The sequence below is a fragment of the Mobula birostris genome, chromosome 12, assembly GCF_030028105.1.
Source record: "Mobula birostris isolate sMobBir1 chromosome 12, sMobBir1.hap1, whole genome shotgun sequence".
In the NCBI taxonomy this organism is placed as follows: domain Eukaryota; kingdom Metazoa; phylum Chordata; class Chondrichthyes; order Myliobatiformes; family Myliobatidae; genus Mobula; species Mobula birostris.
Genome location: NC_092381.1, coordinates 22450250 through 22465192, shown reverse-complemented (window position 1 = coordinate 22465192; position 14943 = coordinate 22450250). Strand labels below are relative to the sequence as shown.

The window sequence follows — 14943 nt, the reverse complement described above, 5'->3', positions numbered from 1 at the left end:
ACAGAATTCGAGATTAGGTAAACCAAGGTTTGGGGTAGTGCGGTAGCATATCAGTTAGAAGCATAGAACAGTACAGCACAGTACAGGCCCTTCGGCCCACAATGTTGTGCCGACCCTTAAACCCTGCCTCCCATATAACCCCCCACCTTAAATTCCTCCATATACCTGTCTAGTAGTCTCTGTGTATCTGCCTCCACCACTGACTCCGGCAGTGCATTCCACGCACCAACCACTCTCTGAGTAAAAAACCTTCCTCTAATATCCCCCTTGAACTTAGCATAATCATATTACAGTGCAAGAAACCTGGGTTCAATTCCTGCTGCTGTCCGCAAGCAGCTTGTACACGTTCCCTGTGACTACATGGGTTTCCTCCAGGTGCTCCAGCTTCCGGCCACATTCTAAAGATACACAGTTGCAAGAAAAAGCTTGTGAATCCTTTGAAATTACCTGGTTTTCTGCATTAATTACTCATGGTAGGGTACAGGAACCGTGGTGTACAAAGTCTGTTGTAAATCTAGTCAAGAAGAAAAGAAGAGCTTACGAAAGGTTCAAAAAACTAGGTAATGATAGGAATCTAGAAGATTATAAGGAAGGAGCTTAAGAATGAAATTAGGAGAGCCAGAAGGGGCCATGAGAAGGTCTTGGCGGACAGGATTAAGGAAAACCCCAAGGCATTCTGCAAATACGTGAAGAGCAAGAGGTTAAGATATGAGAGAATAGGACTAATCAAGTGTGACAGTGGAAAAGTGTGTATGGAACCGGAGGAAATAGCAGAGGTACATAATTAATACTTTGCTTCAGTATTCACTACGGAAAAGGACTTTGGCGGTTGTAGGGATGACTTGCAGCGGACTGAAAAGCTTGAGCATGTAGATATTAAGAAAAAGGATGTGCTGGAGCTTTTGGAAAGCATCAAGATGGATAAGTCACCGAGACTAGATGGGATGTATCCCAGGCTCCTGTGGGAGGCAAGGGAGGAAATTGCTGAGCCTCTGGCAATGATCTTTGCATCATCAATGAGGACAGGAGAGGTTCCGGAGGATTGAAGGATTGCAGATGTTGTTCCCTTATTCAAGAAAGGGAGTAGGGATAGCCCAGGAAATTATAGGCCAGTGAGTCTTACTTCACTGGTCGGTAAGTTGACGGAGAAGATCCTAAGAGGCAGGATTTATGAACATTTGGAGAGGCATGATATGATTAGGAATAGTTAGCATGGCTTTGTCAAAGGCAGGTCGTGCCTTACGAGCTTGATTGAATTTTTTTGAGGATGCGACTAAACACATTGATGAAGGTAGAGCCGTAGATGTAGTGTCTATGGATTTTAGCAAGGCATTTTATAAGGTACCCCATGCAAGGTTTATTGAGAAAGTAAGGAGGCATAAGATCTAAGGAGACATTACTTTGTGGATCCAGAACTGGCTTGCCCATAGAAGGCAAAGAATGGTTGTAGATGGGTCATATTCTGCATGGAGACCAGTGAGCAGTGGTGTGCCTCAGGGATCTGTTCTAGGACCCTTACTCTTCGTGATTTTTATAAATGACCTGGATGAGGAAGTGAAGGGATGGGTTAGTAAATTTGCTGATGACACAAAGGTTGGGAGTATTGTGGATAGTGTAGAGGGCTGTCAGAGGTTACAAAAGGACATTGATGGAGTGCAAAACTGGGCTGAGAAGTGGCAGATGACGTTCAATCCAGATAAGTGTGAGGTGGTTCATTTTAGTAGGTCAAATATGATGGCAGAATATAGCATTAATGGTAAGACTCTTGGCAGTGGAGGATCAGAGGGATCTTGGGGTCCAAGTCCATAGGACACTCAAAGCTGCTATGCAGGTTGACTCTATGGTTAAGAAGGCATAAGGTGCATTGGCCTTCATCAATCGTGGGATTGAGTTTAAGAGTTGAGAGGTAATGTTGCAGCTATATAGGACCCTGGTCAGACCCCACTTGGAGTACTGTGCTCAATTCTAGTCGCCTCACTACAGGAAAGATGTGGAAACCATAGAAAGGGTGCAGAGGAGATTTACAAGGATGTTGCCGAGATTGAGTAGAGTGAACTCAGCCTTTTCTCGTTGGAGCAATGGAGGATGAGAGGTGACCTGATAGAGGTGTACAAGATATTGAGAGGCATTGATTGTGCAGATAGTCAGAGGCTTTTCCCCAGGGCTGAGAGGGCACAGTTTTAAGGTGCTTAGAAGTAGGTACAGGGGAGATGTCAAGGGTAAGTTGTTGTTATTATTGTTGTTGTTTTTTTTATATAAACACAGAGAGTGGTGAGTGCGTGGAATGGGCTGCGGGCGGTGGTGGTGGAGGCGGAAACGATAGGGTCTTTTAAGAGACTCCTGGATGGCTACATGGAGTTTAGAAAAAATAGAGGGCTATGGGTAAATCCTAGGTAGTTCTAAGGTAGGGACATGTTCAGCACAGCTTTGTGGGCCAAAGGGTAGGTTTTCTATGTTTCTATGTTTAAATGTGGTCTGATCTTCAGTTATGTTACAAAAACAGACAAACACAATCTGCCTAAACTAATAACACACAAACAATTGTATTTCTTGTCAATACTGAGTATACCATTTAAGCAATCACAGTCCAGGTTCAAAATGTATGTGAACCTTGGGGTAATGCCTTCAACAAAAGCTATTTGGAGGGGTCAGGTGTCCCAGTCAATGAGATGAGATTGGAGGTGTGGGTTGTAGAGGTGCCCTATCCTATAAAAAAGACACATAAAGTCAGGTTACTGACAGAGCCTGCTCTTGTCAAGAAAGATCTGTTTATGTGCACCATGCCTCAACTAAAACAACTTTCAGAGGGGCTTAGAAGAATTGTAGAGATGCATGAAGCTCAAAAACGTTACAAAAGCATTTCAAAAGATTTGAGTGTTCATCAGTCCAAAGTAAGAGGAGGAAATTCAGTACTGTTGCTACCCTCCCTAGGAATGGGCGTTCTGCAAAGATCATAGCAAGAGCACAATGTGTAATGTTGAAGGAGATGAAAAAAAACCCAAAGGTAACAGCAAAAGATATGCAGAAATCTCTAGAACTTGCTAAAATGTCTGTTCATGTGTCCACTATAAGAAAAACAAGAATGCTGTTCATGGAATGCCACCACAGAGAAAACCACTGCTCTCAAAAAAAAAAGCTGCGCATCTCAAGTTTGTAAAGACCATCAGGATGTTCCACAAAACGTCTAGAACAATGTTCTGTGAGAAGATGAGACAAAAGTTGAACTTTGTGGTAGAAATGCACACCAACACCAAAACCTCATCCCAACTGTGAAACATGGTGGAAGGAGCATCATGGCTTGGGCTGCTTTGCTGCCTCAGGGTCTGAATAGCTTGCAATCATTGAGAGAACAATGAATTCAAAATTGTATCAAGACATTTTACAGCAGAGTGTAAAACCTCTCCTGAAGCTTAACAGAAGTTGGATGATGCAACAGGGCAATGATCCAAAACTTGAGAGTAAATCAACAAAAGAATGGTTTAAAAAGAAAATTCGTGTTTGGAATGGCTGAGTCAGAGTTCAAACCTTAACCCAATTGAGATGATGTGGCATGACCTGAAGAGGGTGGTTCACTTAAGGTATCCCAGAAATATTGAAGTACTGAAACAGTTTTATATGGAGAAATGGTCTAAACTTCCTCCTCGCCATGTGCAAGTCTGATTAGCAGCTATAGGAAACGTTTGGTGGAGGTTATTGCTGGTAGAGGTGGAGGAGTAGGCCTCATGATCAGCTCCTCTTGGTACACAAATATATTAGTGCTGTTCCAATTCTATTCACCAGACCTGGAATATTTCACAGTTAAGTGCCATCTGTTTTACCTGCCATGGGAAATTTCCATGATCATTTTGGTAGCCAATGACTATGAGGCTTTAGATGATCTGAGCAATGGGATCAACATGCACAAAACAGCGCACCCTAACACCTGCACCATTGTCTTGGGGGATTTTAACCAGACCAGTCTGGGAAAAAAAATCACTAAATAATTACCATTAACAGATCACTTATGATACCAGAGGAAACAACACATTGAACCATTGTTACACCACCATCAAAGAGCCTACTGTGCTATTCCACGCCCTCACTTCGGGAAATCTGATCACCTGGCTGTACTTCTATTCCCTAAGCACAGCCAGAGACTGAAGACTGCAGCACCAGTAGGGAGGACCAAGGAGGCATGGAGAAGGAAGCACAGGGGCGCCTACAGGACCACTTTGAATCAGTGGTCTGGACCGTAATCAGGGATTCATTTTTGATTCTAGAGGAGTATGCTACCATTGTTACTGACTTCATTAAAACCTATGTGGATGAGTGTGTGCCTACGAAGACTTGCTGTGCATTCACAAACCAAAAGCTGTGGATGAACCAGGAGGTATGTTGTCTGCTGAGGGCTACATCTGTGGCATTCAAGTCTGGCGACCCAGGCCAACACCAAAAAACTATGTATGACCTGCAGAGGGCTATTTCAAGAGGGAAGAGACAATTTCAAATGACGTTGGAAGTGACCTGGGATGTACAACAACTCTGGCAGGGTTTGCAAGACATTACTTCCTACAAAGCGAAACCCAATTATATGAATGCCAGTGATGCTTCACTACCAGATGAACTCAATGCCTTCTAAGCCCACTTTGAAAGGGAGAATATAACTAAAGCTGTGAAGATTCCTGCTGCACCAGGTGACCCTGTGATCTCTGTCTCAGAGGCTGATATTAGACTGTCTTAAAGAGAGTGAAACATCGCAAGGCGGAAATCCCTGACAGAGTACCTGGTAAGGCTCTGCAAATCTGTGCCAACCAATAGGCGGGAGTATTCAAGGACATTTTCAACCTCTCACTGCTATGGGTAGAAGTTCCCACTTGCTTCAAAAAGGCAACAATTATACCAGTGCCTAAGAAGAATTAACGTGAGCTGCCTTAATGACTATCGCCCAGCAGCACTCACATCTACAGTGATGAAATGTTTTGAGAGGTTGGTCATGACTAGACTGAACTCCTTCCTCAGCAAGGACCTTGATCCACTGCAATTTGCCTATTGACACAATAAGTCAACGGCAGACGCAATCTCAATAGTTCTTTCCATGGCCTTAGACCATCTGGACAATACAAACACCTATGTCAGGATGCTGTTCATCGACTACAGCTCAGCATTTAACAGTGGGACACCACTAGCCACGATCCTCCAATCTGAATGTACTCCCTCCACCACCACCCTCTGCAGGCAAGCCAATTCTGAATCCACTTGGTCAAACTTCCCTGGATCCCATGCCTTCTGACTTTCTGAATAAGCCTACCATGTGGAACCTTGTCAAATGCCTTACTAAAATCCATATGGATCACTTCCACTGCACTACCCTTATCTATATGCCTGGTCACCTCCTCAAAGAACTCTATCAGGCTTGTTAGACACGATGGCAAAAACAGGAAAACAGATTATTATCTGAATGGTGACCGATTAGGAAAAGGGGCGGTGCAACGAGACCTGGGTGTCATTATACACCAGTCATTGAAAGTGGGCATGCAGGTACAGCAGGCGGTGAAAAAGGCAAATGGTATGTTGGCATTTATAGCAAGAGGATTCTAGTACAGGAGCAGGGAGGTACTACTGCAGTTGTACAGGGCCTTGGTGAGACCACACCTGGAGTATTGTGTGCAGTTTTGGTCCCCTAATCTGAGGAAAGACATCCTTGCCATAGAGGGAGTACAAAGAAGGTTCACCAGATTGATTCCTGGGATGGCAGGACTTTCATATGATGAAAGACTGGATGAACTAGGCTTATACTCGTCGGAATTTAGAAGATTGAGGAGGGATCTGATTGAAACGTATAAAATCCTAAAGGGATTAGACAGGCTAGATGTTCCCGATGTTGGGGAAGTCCAGAACGAGGGGTCACAGCTTGAGGATAAAGGGGAAACCTTTTAGGACCGAGATTAGGAAAAACTTCTTCACACAGAGAGTGGTGAATCTGTGGAATTCTCTGCCACAGGAAACAGTTGAGGCCAGTTCATTGGCTATATTTAAGAGGGAGTTAGATATGGCTCTTGTGGCTAAAGGGATCAGGGGGTATGGAGGGAAGGCTGGTGCAGGGTTCTGAGTTGGATGATCAGCCATGATCATACTGAATGGCGGTGCACGCTCGAAGGGCCGAATGGCCTACTCCTGCACCTATTTTCTATGTTTCTATCTGCCCTTCACAAAGCCATGCTGACTGTCCCTGATCAGACCATGATTCTCTAAGTGCCCAGAGATCCTATCTCTAAGAATCTTTTCCAACAGCTTTCCCACCACAGACGCAAGGCTCACTGGTCTATAGTTACCCGGACTAACCCTACTACCTTTTTTGAACAAGGGGACAACATTCGCCTACCTCCAATCCTCTGGTACCATTCCCATGGACAACGAGGACATAAAGATCCTAGCCAGAGGCTCAACAATCTCTTCCCTCGCCTCCTGGAGCAACCTGGGGAATATTCCATCAGGCTCTGGGGACTTATCCGTCCTAATGTACTTTAACAACTCCAACACCTCCTCTCCCTTAATATCAACATGCTCCAAAACATCAATCTCACTCATATTGTCCTCACCATCATCAAGTTCCCTCTCATTGGTGAATACTGAAAAGTATTCATTGAGGACCTTGCTCACTTCCACAGCCTCCATACACATCTTCCCACCTTTATCTCTAATTGGTCCTACCTTCACTCCTGTCATCCTTTTTTTCTTAAGATAATTGAAGAATGCCTTGGGGTTTTCCTTTACCCTGCTTGTCAAGGCTTTCTCATGCCCCCTTCTTGCTCTTCTCAGCCCCTTCTTAAGCTCCTTTCTTGCTTCCCTATATTCCTCAATAGACCCATCTGATCCCTGCTTCCTAAACCTCATGTATGCTGCCTTCTTCCACCTGACTAGATTTTCCACCTCACTTGTCACCCATGGTTCCTTCACCCTACCATTCTTTATCTTCCTCACCGGGACAAATTTATCCCTAACATCCTGCAAGAGATCCCTAAACATCGACCACATGTCCATAGTACATTTCCCTGCAAAAACATCATCCCAATTCACACCCGCAAGTTCTAGCCTTATAGTTCCTGGGTGTCAAGATCTTGGAGGACCTAACCTAGTCCCAACATATCAATGCAGCTATTAAGAAGGCAAGACAGCGACTATACTTCATTAGGAGTTTGAAGAGATTTGGTATATCAACAAAAACACTCAAAAACTTCCACAGATGTACTACGGAGAGCATTCTGACAGGCTACATCACTGTCTGGTGTGGGGGGCTAGAGCACAGGACCGAAAGAGGGTTGTAAATTTAGTCGGCTCCATTTTGGGTACTAGCCTACAAAGTACCCAAGATATTTTTAAGGAGTGGTGCCTCAGAAAGGCAGCGTCCATTATTACACATCCCCAGCACTTAGGGCAGGCAGTAAAATTATTTGTGTTATTAGTTAAGGCAAATTTTATTTGTCTATTATTGTGACTTAGATGAACATATCCTACGAGTAATTAATGCACTGGTAAGGCCTTCACTGGTTTTAGGTCCCTTATCTTAGAAAGGATGTGTTGAAACTGGAGAGGGTTCAAAGGAGGTCAACGAAAATGATTTCAGGATTGAATGACTTGTCATATGAAGAGCGTTTGATGGCTCTGGGCCTCTATTCACTAGAATTCAGAAGAATGAGGGGTAACCTTATTGAAACCTATCGAATGGTGAAAGGCCTTGAAAGAATGGATATGGAGAGGATGTTTCCTATGGAGGGAGAGTGTAAGACCAGAGAACACAGCCTCAGAATAGAGGAGGTTCTTTTAGAATGGAGATGAAGAGGAATTTCTTTAGCCAGAGAGTGGCGAATCTGTGGAATTCTTTGCCACAGGCAGCTGAGGAGGCAAAGTCTTTATGTACACTTAAGACAGAAGTTGACAGATTCTTGATTGGTCAGGGCATGAAGAGATACGGGGAGAAGGCAGGAAATTGGGGCTGAGAGGAAATTTAGATCAGCCATGATGAAATGGTGGAGCAGGCCTGATGGGCCAAATGGCCTAATTCTGCTCCTAAATCTTATGTTCTTATGGTCTATGGTAAAACCAGGTAATTGCAATGGGTTCACAAACTTTTTCTTGCATGGCAGCAGCAGCAGGTGCTCGTTTACGCCGCTGGCATTTAGGCCAGTAACAAAAATCCTCCATCTCTGGTGGTGCACTTCAGTAGCTTCCTCGTAGTTTTCATGCAAGTCTTGAGTGGAGACTCAGGAATATCATCACACACAGATGTAGAAGGATTCTTCATTGCTGTTTCTGTAACAATTTTGTTTTACCAGTCAAGATTGTTAGCTCTGAACCTGGAGGACCGGTGGGCCACTCTTAGTTGGGCCTGTACCCTTTGACCTGTTTGGCATAGGTGACCCTACCAAGAGCCAAAACATAAAGCCCTGAATCCAGCCAACATAGCTCTCTGGGTCACTGAGGCACACAAGCCTCCAAACCGAATGACAAGGCTGTGGTAGTCGTGGAGGAAAGATGTATGGGCTAGTTGGTTAATTGGTCACGTGAATGTAATTGGCAGTGCAGTCTCATTGGGCCAGAAGAGCCTGATACCATGCTGAATCTCTACAGTGTACAAAGGACTGCGCAAAGAGTACTCGCAGAAAATATAATCTAAATTATTGATAAAGATTTCTAAGTATATAAAAAAAGAAATGTAGACATTCCAGCAGTTGAAGAAGCTGATGATGGTATGGATATTTTGTATGCAGCTCAGTTCACAAGCCTCTTACACACAGTAGTTGTATACCATCATGTTAAGTGTCAACGTATTTGGCTAAAAGGTTAGAATACAGACTAGAGTGTGAAATTCCTTGTAAAAAATTAATTAAACAAATTCAGTCTTGAATTATGATATTTCTGTCATCTGAGTCTTGATGATGGATGATATATTTTCAAAAATGGACATTAATTTTAAAGATAATTCCATTGAGGACATAAGGCATGAACAATGGATTATCAGAGGTGACCATACATAGGAGTAAGTATCACTGCAGGAATTATAAGGAAGCAATGTAATGGTATAGGAGGATGACAAGATCAAATGTTTCAAACTCTAGTATTAACACACAAGAAACGCACTACAGTTATATAGAATATTAGTTATTTTCAGTAGGGAATGGCTTGAGACAGTTAACTTTATTTTAAGGAGAAAAATATTATTACATGAATAAGTATTATTGGGGCAGCACAGTAGTGTTACAGTTAGTGCAATTGCTTAACAGTGCCAGCATTCACTAATCAGGGTTCAATTGCAGCTGCTATCTATAAGGAGTTTGTACTTCTTCCCATGACCATGTCGGTTTCCTCCAAAATTCCAAAGACATTCAAAGTTCAGAGTAAATCTATTGTCAAAGTATATTTTTTGTCACCATATACAACCCACAGATTCTTTTTCTTGTGGGCTTATTGAATAAATCCAATAACCGTAATAGAATCAACCAACAGGGTGAACAATCAGTGTGCAAAAGACAACAAACTGCACAAATACAAACAGAAAGATATATAGATGAACAAACAAGCAAACAAACAGCAACAACTATCAAGAACATGAGATGAAAAGTTCTTGAAAGTTGTGGGAAAATTTCAGTGATGGGGCAAGGAAAGTTGAGTGAAGTTGTCTCCTCTGGTTCAGGAGTTTGATATCTGAGGGGTAATAACTGCTCCTGAACCTGATGGTGAGAGCCCTGAGGCTCCTGTACCTTCTTCCTGATGGCAGCAGCGAGAAGAAAACATGTCCTGGGTGGTGGGTGTCCCTGATGATAGATGCTGCTTTCCTGCAACAACACTCCATGTAGATGTGTTCAGTGGTGGGGTGGGCTTACCCTATGATGGACTGGGCTGTATCCAGTACTTTTTGCAGGATTTTCCATTAAAGGGCATTAGCATTTCCATATCAGGCTGTGATGCAACCCATCAATATACTCTCCACAGCACATCTATTGAAGTTAGTCAAAATTACAGATTTCATGCCAAATCTTCGCACACTGAGACAATGACGTGCTTCCTTAATAATTGCACATGTGCTGGGCCCAGGACAGGTTCTCTGAAATGATAACACCAAGGAATTTAAAGTCACCGACTCTCTCCACCTCTGAACCCCCAATAAGGACCTCCAGTTTCCTTCCCCTGAAGTCAATAATCAGCTCCTTGGTCTTGCTGACATTGAGTAAAAGAGGCTGTTGCTGTGGCACCACTCAGCCAGATTTCCAATCTCCCTCCTATATGCTGATTCATCAGCACATATGGTCACGGTTAGTATTAGTAAGTTCTGGGCACGCTATGTTGGCGCTGAAAATGTGGCAACACGAGGGGTGTCCCAAGCACAACCCTCCTTGACTTCATTCGACGCAACCAGCACATTTGATATACATGTGACAAAAAGCTAATCTTTAATCATTTAATGTTTACATTAAATCTCCTGATGATGCCAAGTTCAGATTCATAGAGCAAGATCATGTTTAAAATGGACTTTAAACCTCAGTCCTTCAACATGATAGTATTTGAATGGAATTTAATGCAGAAAGATACCAAGACTGCTTGCACAAATTTAAGTCTACCACAGATACTTTCTGAGTTCAGTGGTAATCAATTTTCCAAACAAACTCATGCTCTTACATGCTGGAGGTGAATGTCATTAACCAATCCTTACTGATGCACTCACATATGAAGGCACATGTGAAAAATGTTTTTCCACCCATACTTCTCGATTACATGGCAACTGTTTTAACAATAGTTGGTATTCAATGTCTGACCTGTTTAAGTCTATTCTTGGGCTTTGCAAACTTTCCTCAATCTTCATCAGCTTCTTCCTCAAAGCTACCGAATTATCCATCCACTTGACCTTTTGTAACAAAACATCAATGACTGTCATGAAGTTGTCCACGCTACAAAAAAAACATTGACTATTAAGTAACAAAATTTTACAAATAGCCGTGTTAAATCCTGATAAAGTAAATATCAATGAAATCAGCACATCGAAACAAAATACCTTTGATTGACTCAAAAACCAATTTTCAAATACTTGGATCGAATGACAATAGAGGCTGCATTTTAAAACTTCTAGCAATAAAACTAAATAATTTATTATGACATTAATTCAATTTTCTCATATGCTACAATTACAGGCACCATTTTATGCAAAATGTATCAAGAAGTTTCACTACAATGATATACTCAATAAAAGGAAGAGGACGGAATCCTCGTACAAGAAGGAGCACAATAGAAGACATTCTTAAGTGACTAACAGGGTTGACGTTTTTTAAAAAAAAAAATTACAAATGCTGAAGAATCTAAGGTGAAAATGGAAAGCGTGTAGTCCATAGGTGAAGCAGCATTCACGACAAGAGAAACTGAGTCAATGTTTACGATTCCTGCTCATTCCTTTAAGAAGGGCAACAGGGATAAAGCAGGGAATTACAGTGGTGCCTTACAGCAGTGGTACGGAAGTTATCGGAGAAGATTCTTAGAGAGATTTACTTGCATTTTGAGCACAGACATTAAGAATATTCAGCATGGCACCGTGAAGTACTGTCTCACAAATTTGATTGAGATTTTTGCAGAAGTGATGAACAGGAGGGATGAGGGGAGGGCAGTGGATGTTGACTGCATCAACTTTCAGTAAAGCCTTCAATAAGGTCCCTCACTGTAGACTCATCAAAAGATTAAAGTACATGATGAATTAGTAAATTGATTTGAAATTGGCTTGGTCATGGAAGACCGAGGGATTTAGGGTTTTTTGTTTCCTGACTGGAAGTCTATGAACAATTGAGTATTTGTGCTGGGACCTTCTTTGCTTGTAATAGATTAATGCTTTGGATGAAAATATAGAAAGTTTGATTAGAAAGTTTGCAGATGACACAAAAGTTGTTGGAGTTGTGGATAGCGAGCAAGGTTGTCAAAGGATATAACTTGTCAAAGAATATAACTTGTCAAAGAATACAGAGGGATAAAGATTAGTTGAGAATCTGGGCAGAGAAGTGAAAGATGGAGCCGAATCCAGACAAATGTGAAATAATGAATATGGCATGCTTCTCTTCATTGGTAGGTGCGTAGAGTATAAGAATAGGAAATCATGCTGAAACTATAAAAAAACTTCATTCAGACTGCACTTGCCGGAGTACTGTCTACAGTCCTGGACACCCTATTATAGGAAGGATGTGGAAATTGTTGGGAGGGTGCAGAAGAATTTACAGGATGTTACCTAGATTAGAGAATATCAGCTGTAAGAAAAGGCTGGACAAACCTAACTTGTTCTCCCTAGAACGTTGGAGGCTGAGGGGAGACCAGATGGAGGGTTTTTCAATTATGAGAGGCATAGATAAGGTAGACAATTTTTTTACCTGGGTGGAAATGTCACACAACAGAAGATATGCTTTTAAACTTGGGGGGGGGGCAGGGGGGGAGGAGTTTAAAGGCAATATTGAAGGAATATTTTTTTTATAAACACAGAGAGTGTAAGTGTCTGCAATGTAAGCTTGCTTGGGGGGAGCAGGCAAGGCTCCCCGCCCAACCCACATCTTAACTGCATTTTACAAGAACATCTTCATCTGGTATGGGAGCAGCGGAGGATTGGACCAGAAGTATCTACAAAGGACTGTGAGAACTGCCTCCTTGCCATTCATCAGACATTTATCAGGAGCGCTGCGTATGCAGGGCCCTTAATATTATTAAGAATCCCACCCATCGATCCAGCATCATCTTTGACTTTCTACCATCAGGTAGGAGACCATGATGCATAAAAACAGGAATGGTCAGGATGAGAAAAAAGTTTCTTCTCCCAGGCCATTAGTCTTCTGAACTCCCTGCCGCATTGTATTTGAAGTATCGCTGGTTAATCTGCTCTGTACCTTACAATATTTAACATTAATGTACTTTAGTTTTGTTATTATGTGTGATTCATCTGTAAATTTTATCCTTAGCTTCATAAGTTATCGTGTGTTATGTGTACTACTGTGCTTTACACCCTGGTTGGAAGAATTATTGCCTCGTTTCTATATACATTATATCCATGTATGTAGTTAAGTGACAATAAACTTGCCTCGACACTTGAATAGGTTATCAGGAGAGTACAGGAAGGCGGCAATTTGGTGGAGATACCTCTGATCCTCCACACTGCCAAGAGTCTTACCATTAATACTATATTCTGCCATAATATTTGACCTACCAAAATGAACCACCTCACACTTATCTGGGTTGAACTCCATCTGCCACTTCTCAGCCCAGTTTTGCATCTTGTCAATGTCCCACTGTAACCGCTGACAGCCCTCCACACTATCCACAACACTTCCAACAAATCATTAGCAAATTTACTAACCCATCCTTCCACTTCCTCATTCAGGTCATTTATAAAAATCACAAGGAGTAGGGGTCCCAGAACAGATCCCTGAGGCACACCACTGATTACCGGCCTCCATGCAGAGTATGGCCCATCTACAACCACTCTTTGCCTTCTGTGGGCAAGCCAGTTCTGGATCCACAAAGTAATGTACCCTTGGATCCTATGCCTTCTTACTTTCTCAATAAGCGTTGCATTGGGTACCTTATCAAATGCCTTGCTGAAATCCATAAACACTTCATCTACAGCTCTACCTCATCAATGTGTTAGTCACATCCTCAAAAAATTCAATCAGGCTCGTAAGGCACAACCTGCCTTTGACAAAGCCATGCTGACTATTCCTAATCATATTATGCCTTTCCGAATGTTCATAAACCCTGCCTCTCAGGGTCTTCTCCATCAACTTACCGACCACTGAGGTAAGACTCACTGGCCTATAATTTCCTGGGCTATCCCTACTCCCTTTCTTGAATAAGGGAACAACATCCGCAATCCTTCAATCCTCCGGAACCTCTCCTGTCCTCATTGATGATGCAAAGATCATTGCCAGAGGCTCAGCAATTTCCTCCCTCGCCTCCCACAGTAGCCTGGGATACATCCCATCTAGTCTCGGTGACTTATCCAACTTGATGCTTTCCAAAAGCTCCAGCAGATCCTCTTTCTTAATATCTACATGCTCAAGCTTTTCAGTCCGCTGCAAGTCATCCCTACAATTGACAAGATCGTTTTCCGTAGTGAATACTGAAGCAAAGTATTCATTAAGTACCTCCGCTATTTCCTCCAGTTCCATACACACTTTTCCACTGTCACACTTGATTGGTCCTATTCTCTCATGTCTTATCCTCTTGCTCTTCACATACTTGTAGAATGCCTTGGGGTTTTCCTTAATCCTGTCTGCCAAGGCCTTCTCATGGCCCCTTCTGGCTCTCCTAATTTCATTCTTAAGCTCCTTCCTGCTTGCCTTATAATCTTCTAGATCTCTATCATTACCTAGTTTTTGAACCTTTTGTAAGCTTTTCTTTTCTTGTTGACTAGATTTACAACAGCCTTTGTACACCACGGTTCCTGTACCCTAACGCCCTTTCCCTGTCTCAATAGAATGTACCTATGCAGAACTTCCTGCAAATATCCCTTGAACATTTGCCACATTTGTGAGGTGCTACATTTTGGTAGGACTAATCAAAATAGGACATACATGGTAAATGGTAGGGCATTGAAGAATGCTGTAGAACAGAGGGATCTAGGAATAACGGTGCATAGTTCCCTGAAGGTGGAATCTCATGTGGATAGGGTGGTGAAGAAAGCTTTTGGTATGCTGGCCTTTATTAATCAGAGCATTGAGTATAGGAGTTGGGATGTAATGTTGAAATTGTACAAGGCCAAATTTGGAGTATTGTGTACAGTTCTGGTCACCAAATTATAGGAAAAATGTCAACAAAATTGAGAGAGTACAGAGGAGGTTTACTAAAATGGTGCCTGCGTTTCATCTCCTAAGTTACAGAGAAAGGCTGAACAAGTTAGGTCTTTATTCTTTGGAGTGTAGAAGGTTGAGAGGGGACTTGATAGAGGTG

At 42.4% G+C, this 14943-nt stretch overlaps 1 protein-coding gene across 8 annotated transcripts in view; it reads right to left on the bottom strand.

Annotated features, from left to right (window-relative positions):
- Nucleotides 1-14943, bottom strand: part of ccdc18 (coiled-coil domain containing 18) — a 132935-nt gene that overhangs the window by 111052 nt on the left and 6940 nt on the right. For 5 of the 8 annotated variants that reach the window (XM_072273454.1, XM_072273453.1, XM_072273456.1 and 2 more), the window contains exon 2: nt 10791-10879. The exons of 2 other annotated variants lie outside the window; for them this stretch is intronic. In XM_072273454.1, the coding sequence (XP_072129555.1) occupies nt 10791-10879 (89 nt within the window). Of the gene's footprint in view, nt 1-10790; nt 10923-14943 lie in introns of all 8 variants that reach the window. One more of the 8 variants, XM_072273455.1, reaches the window with a different exon arrangement.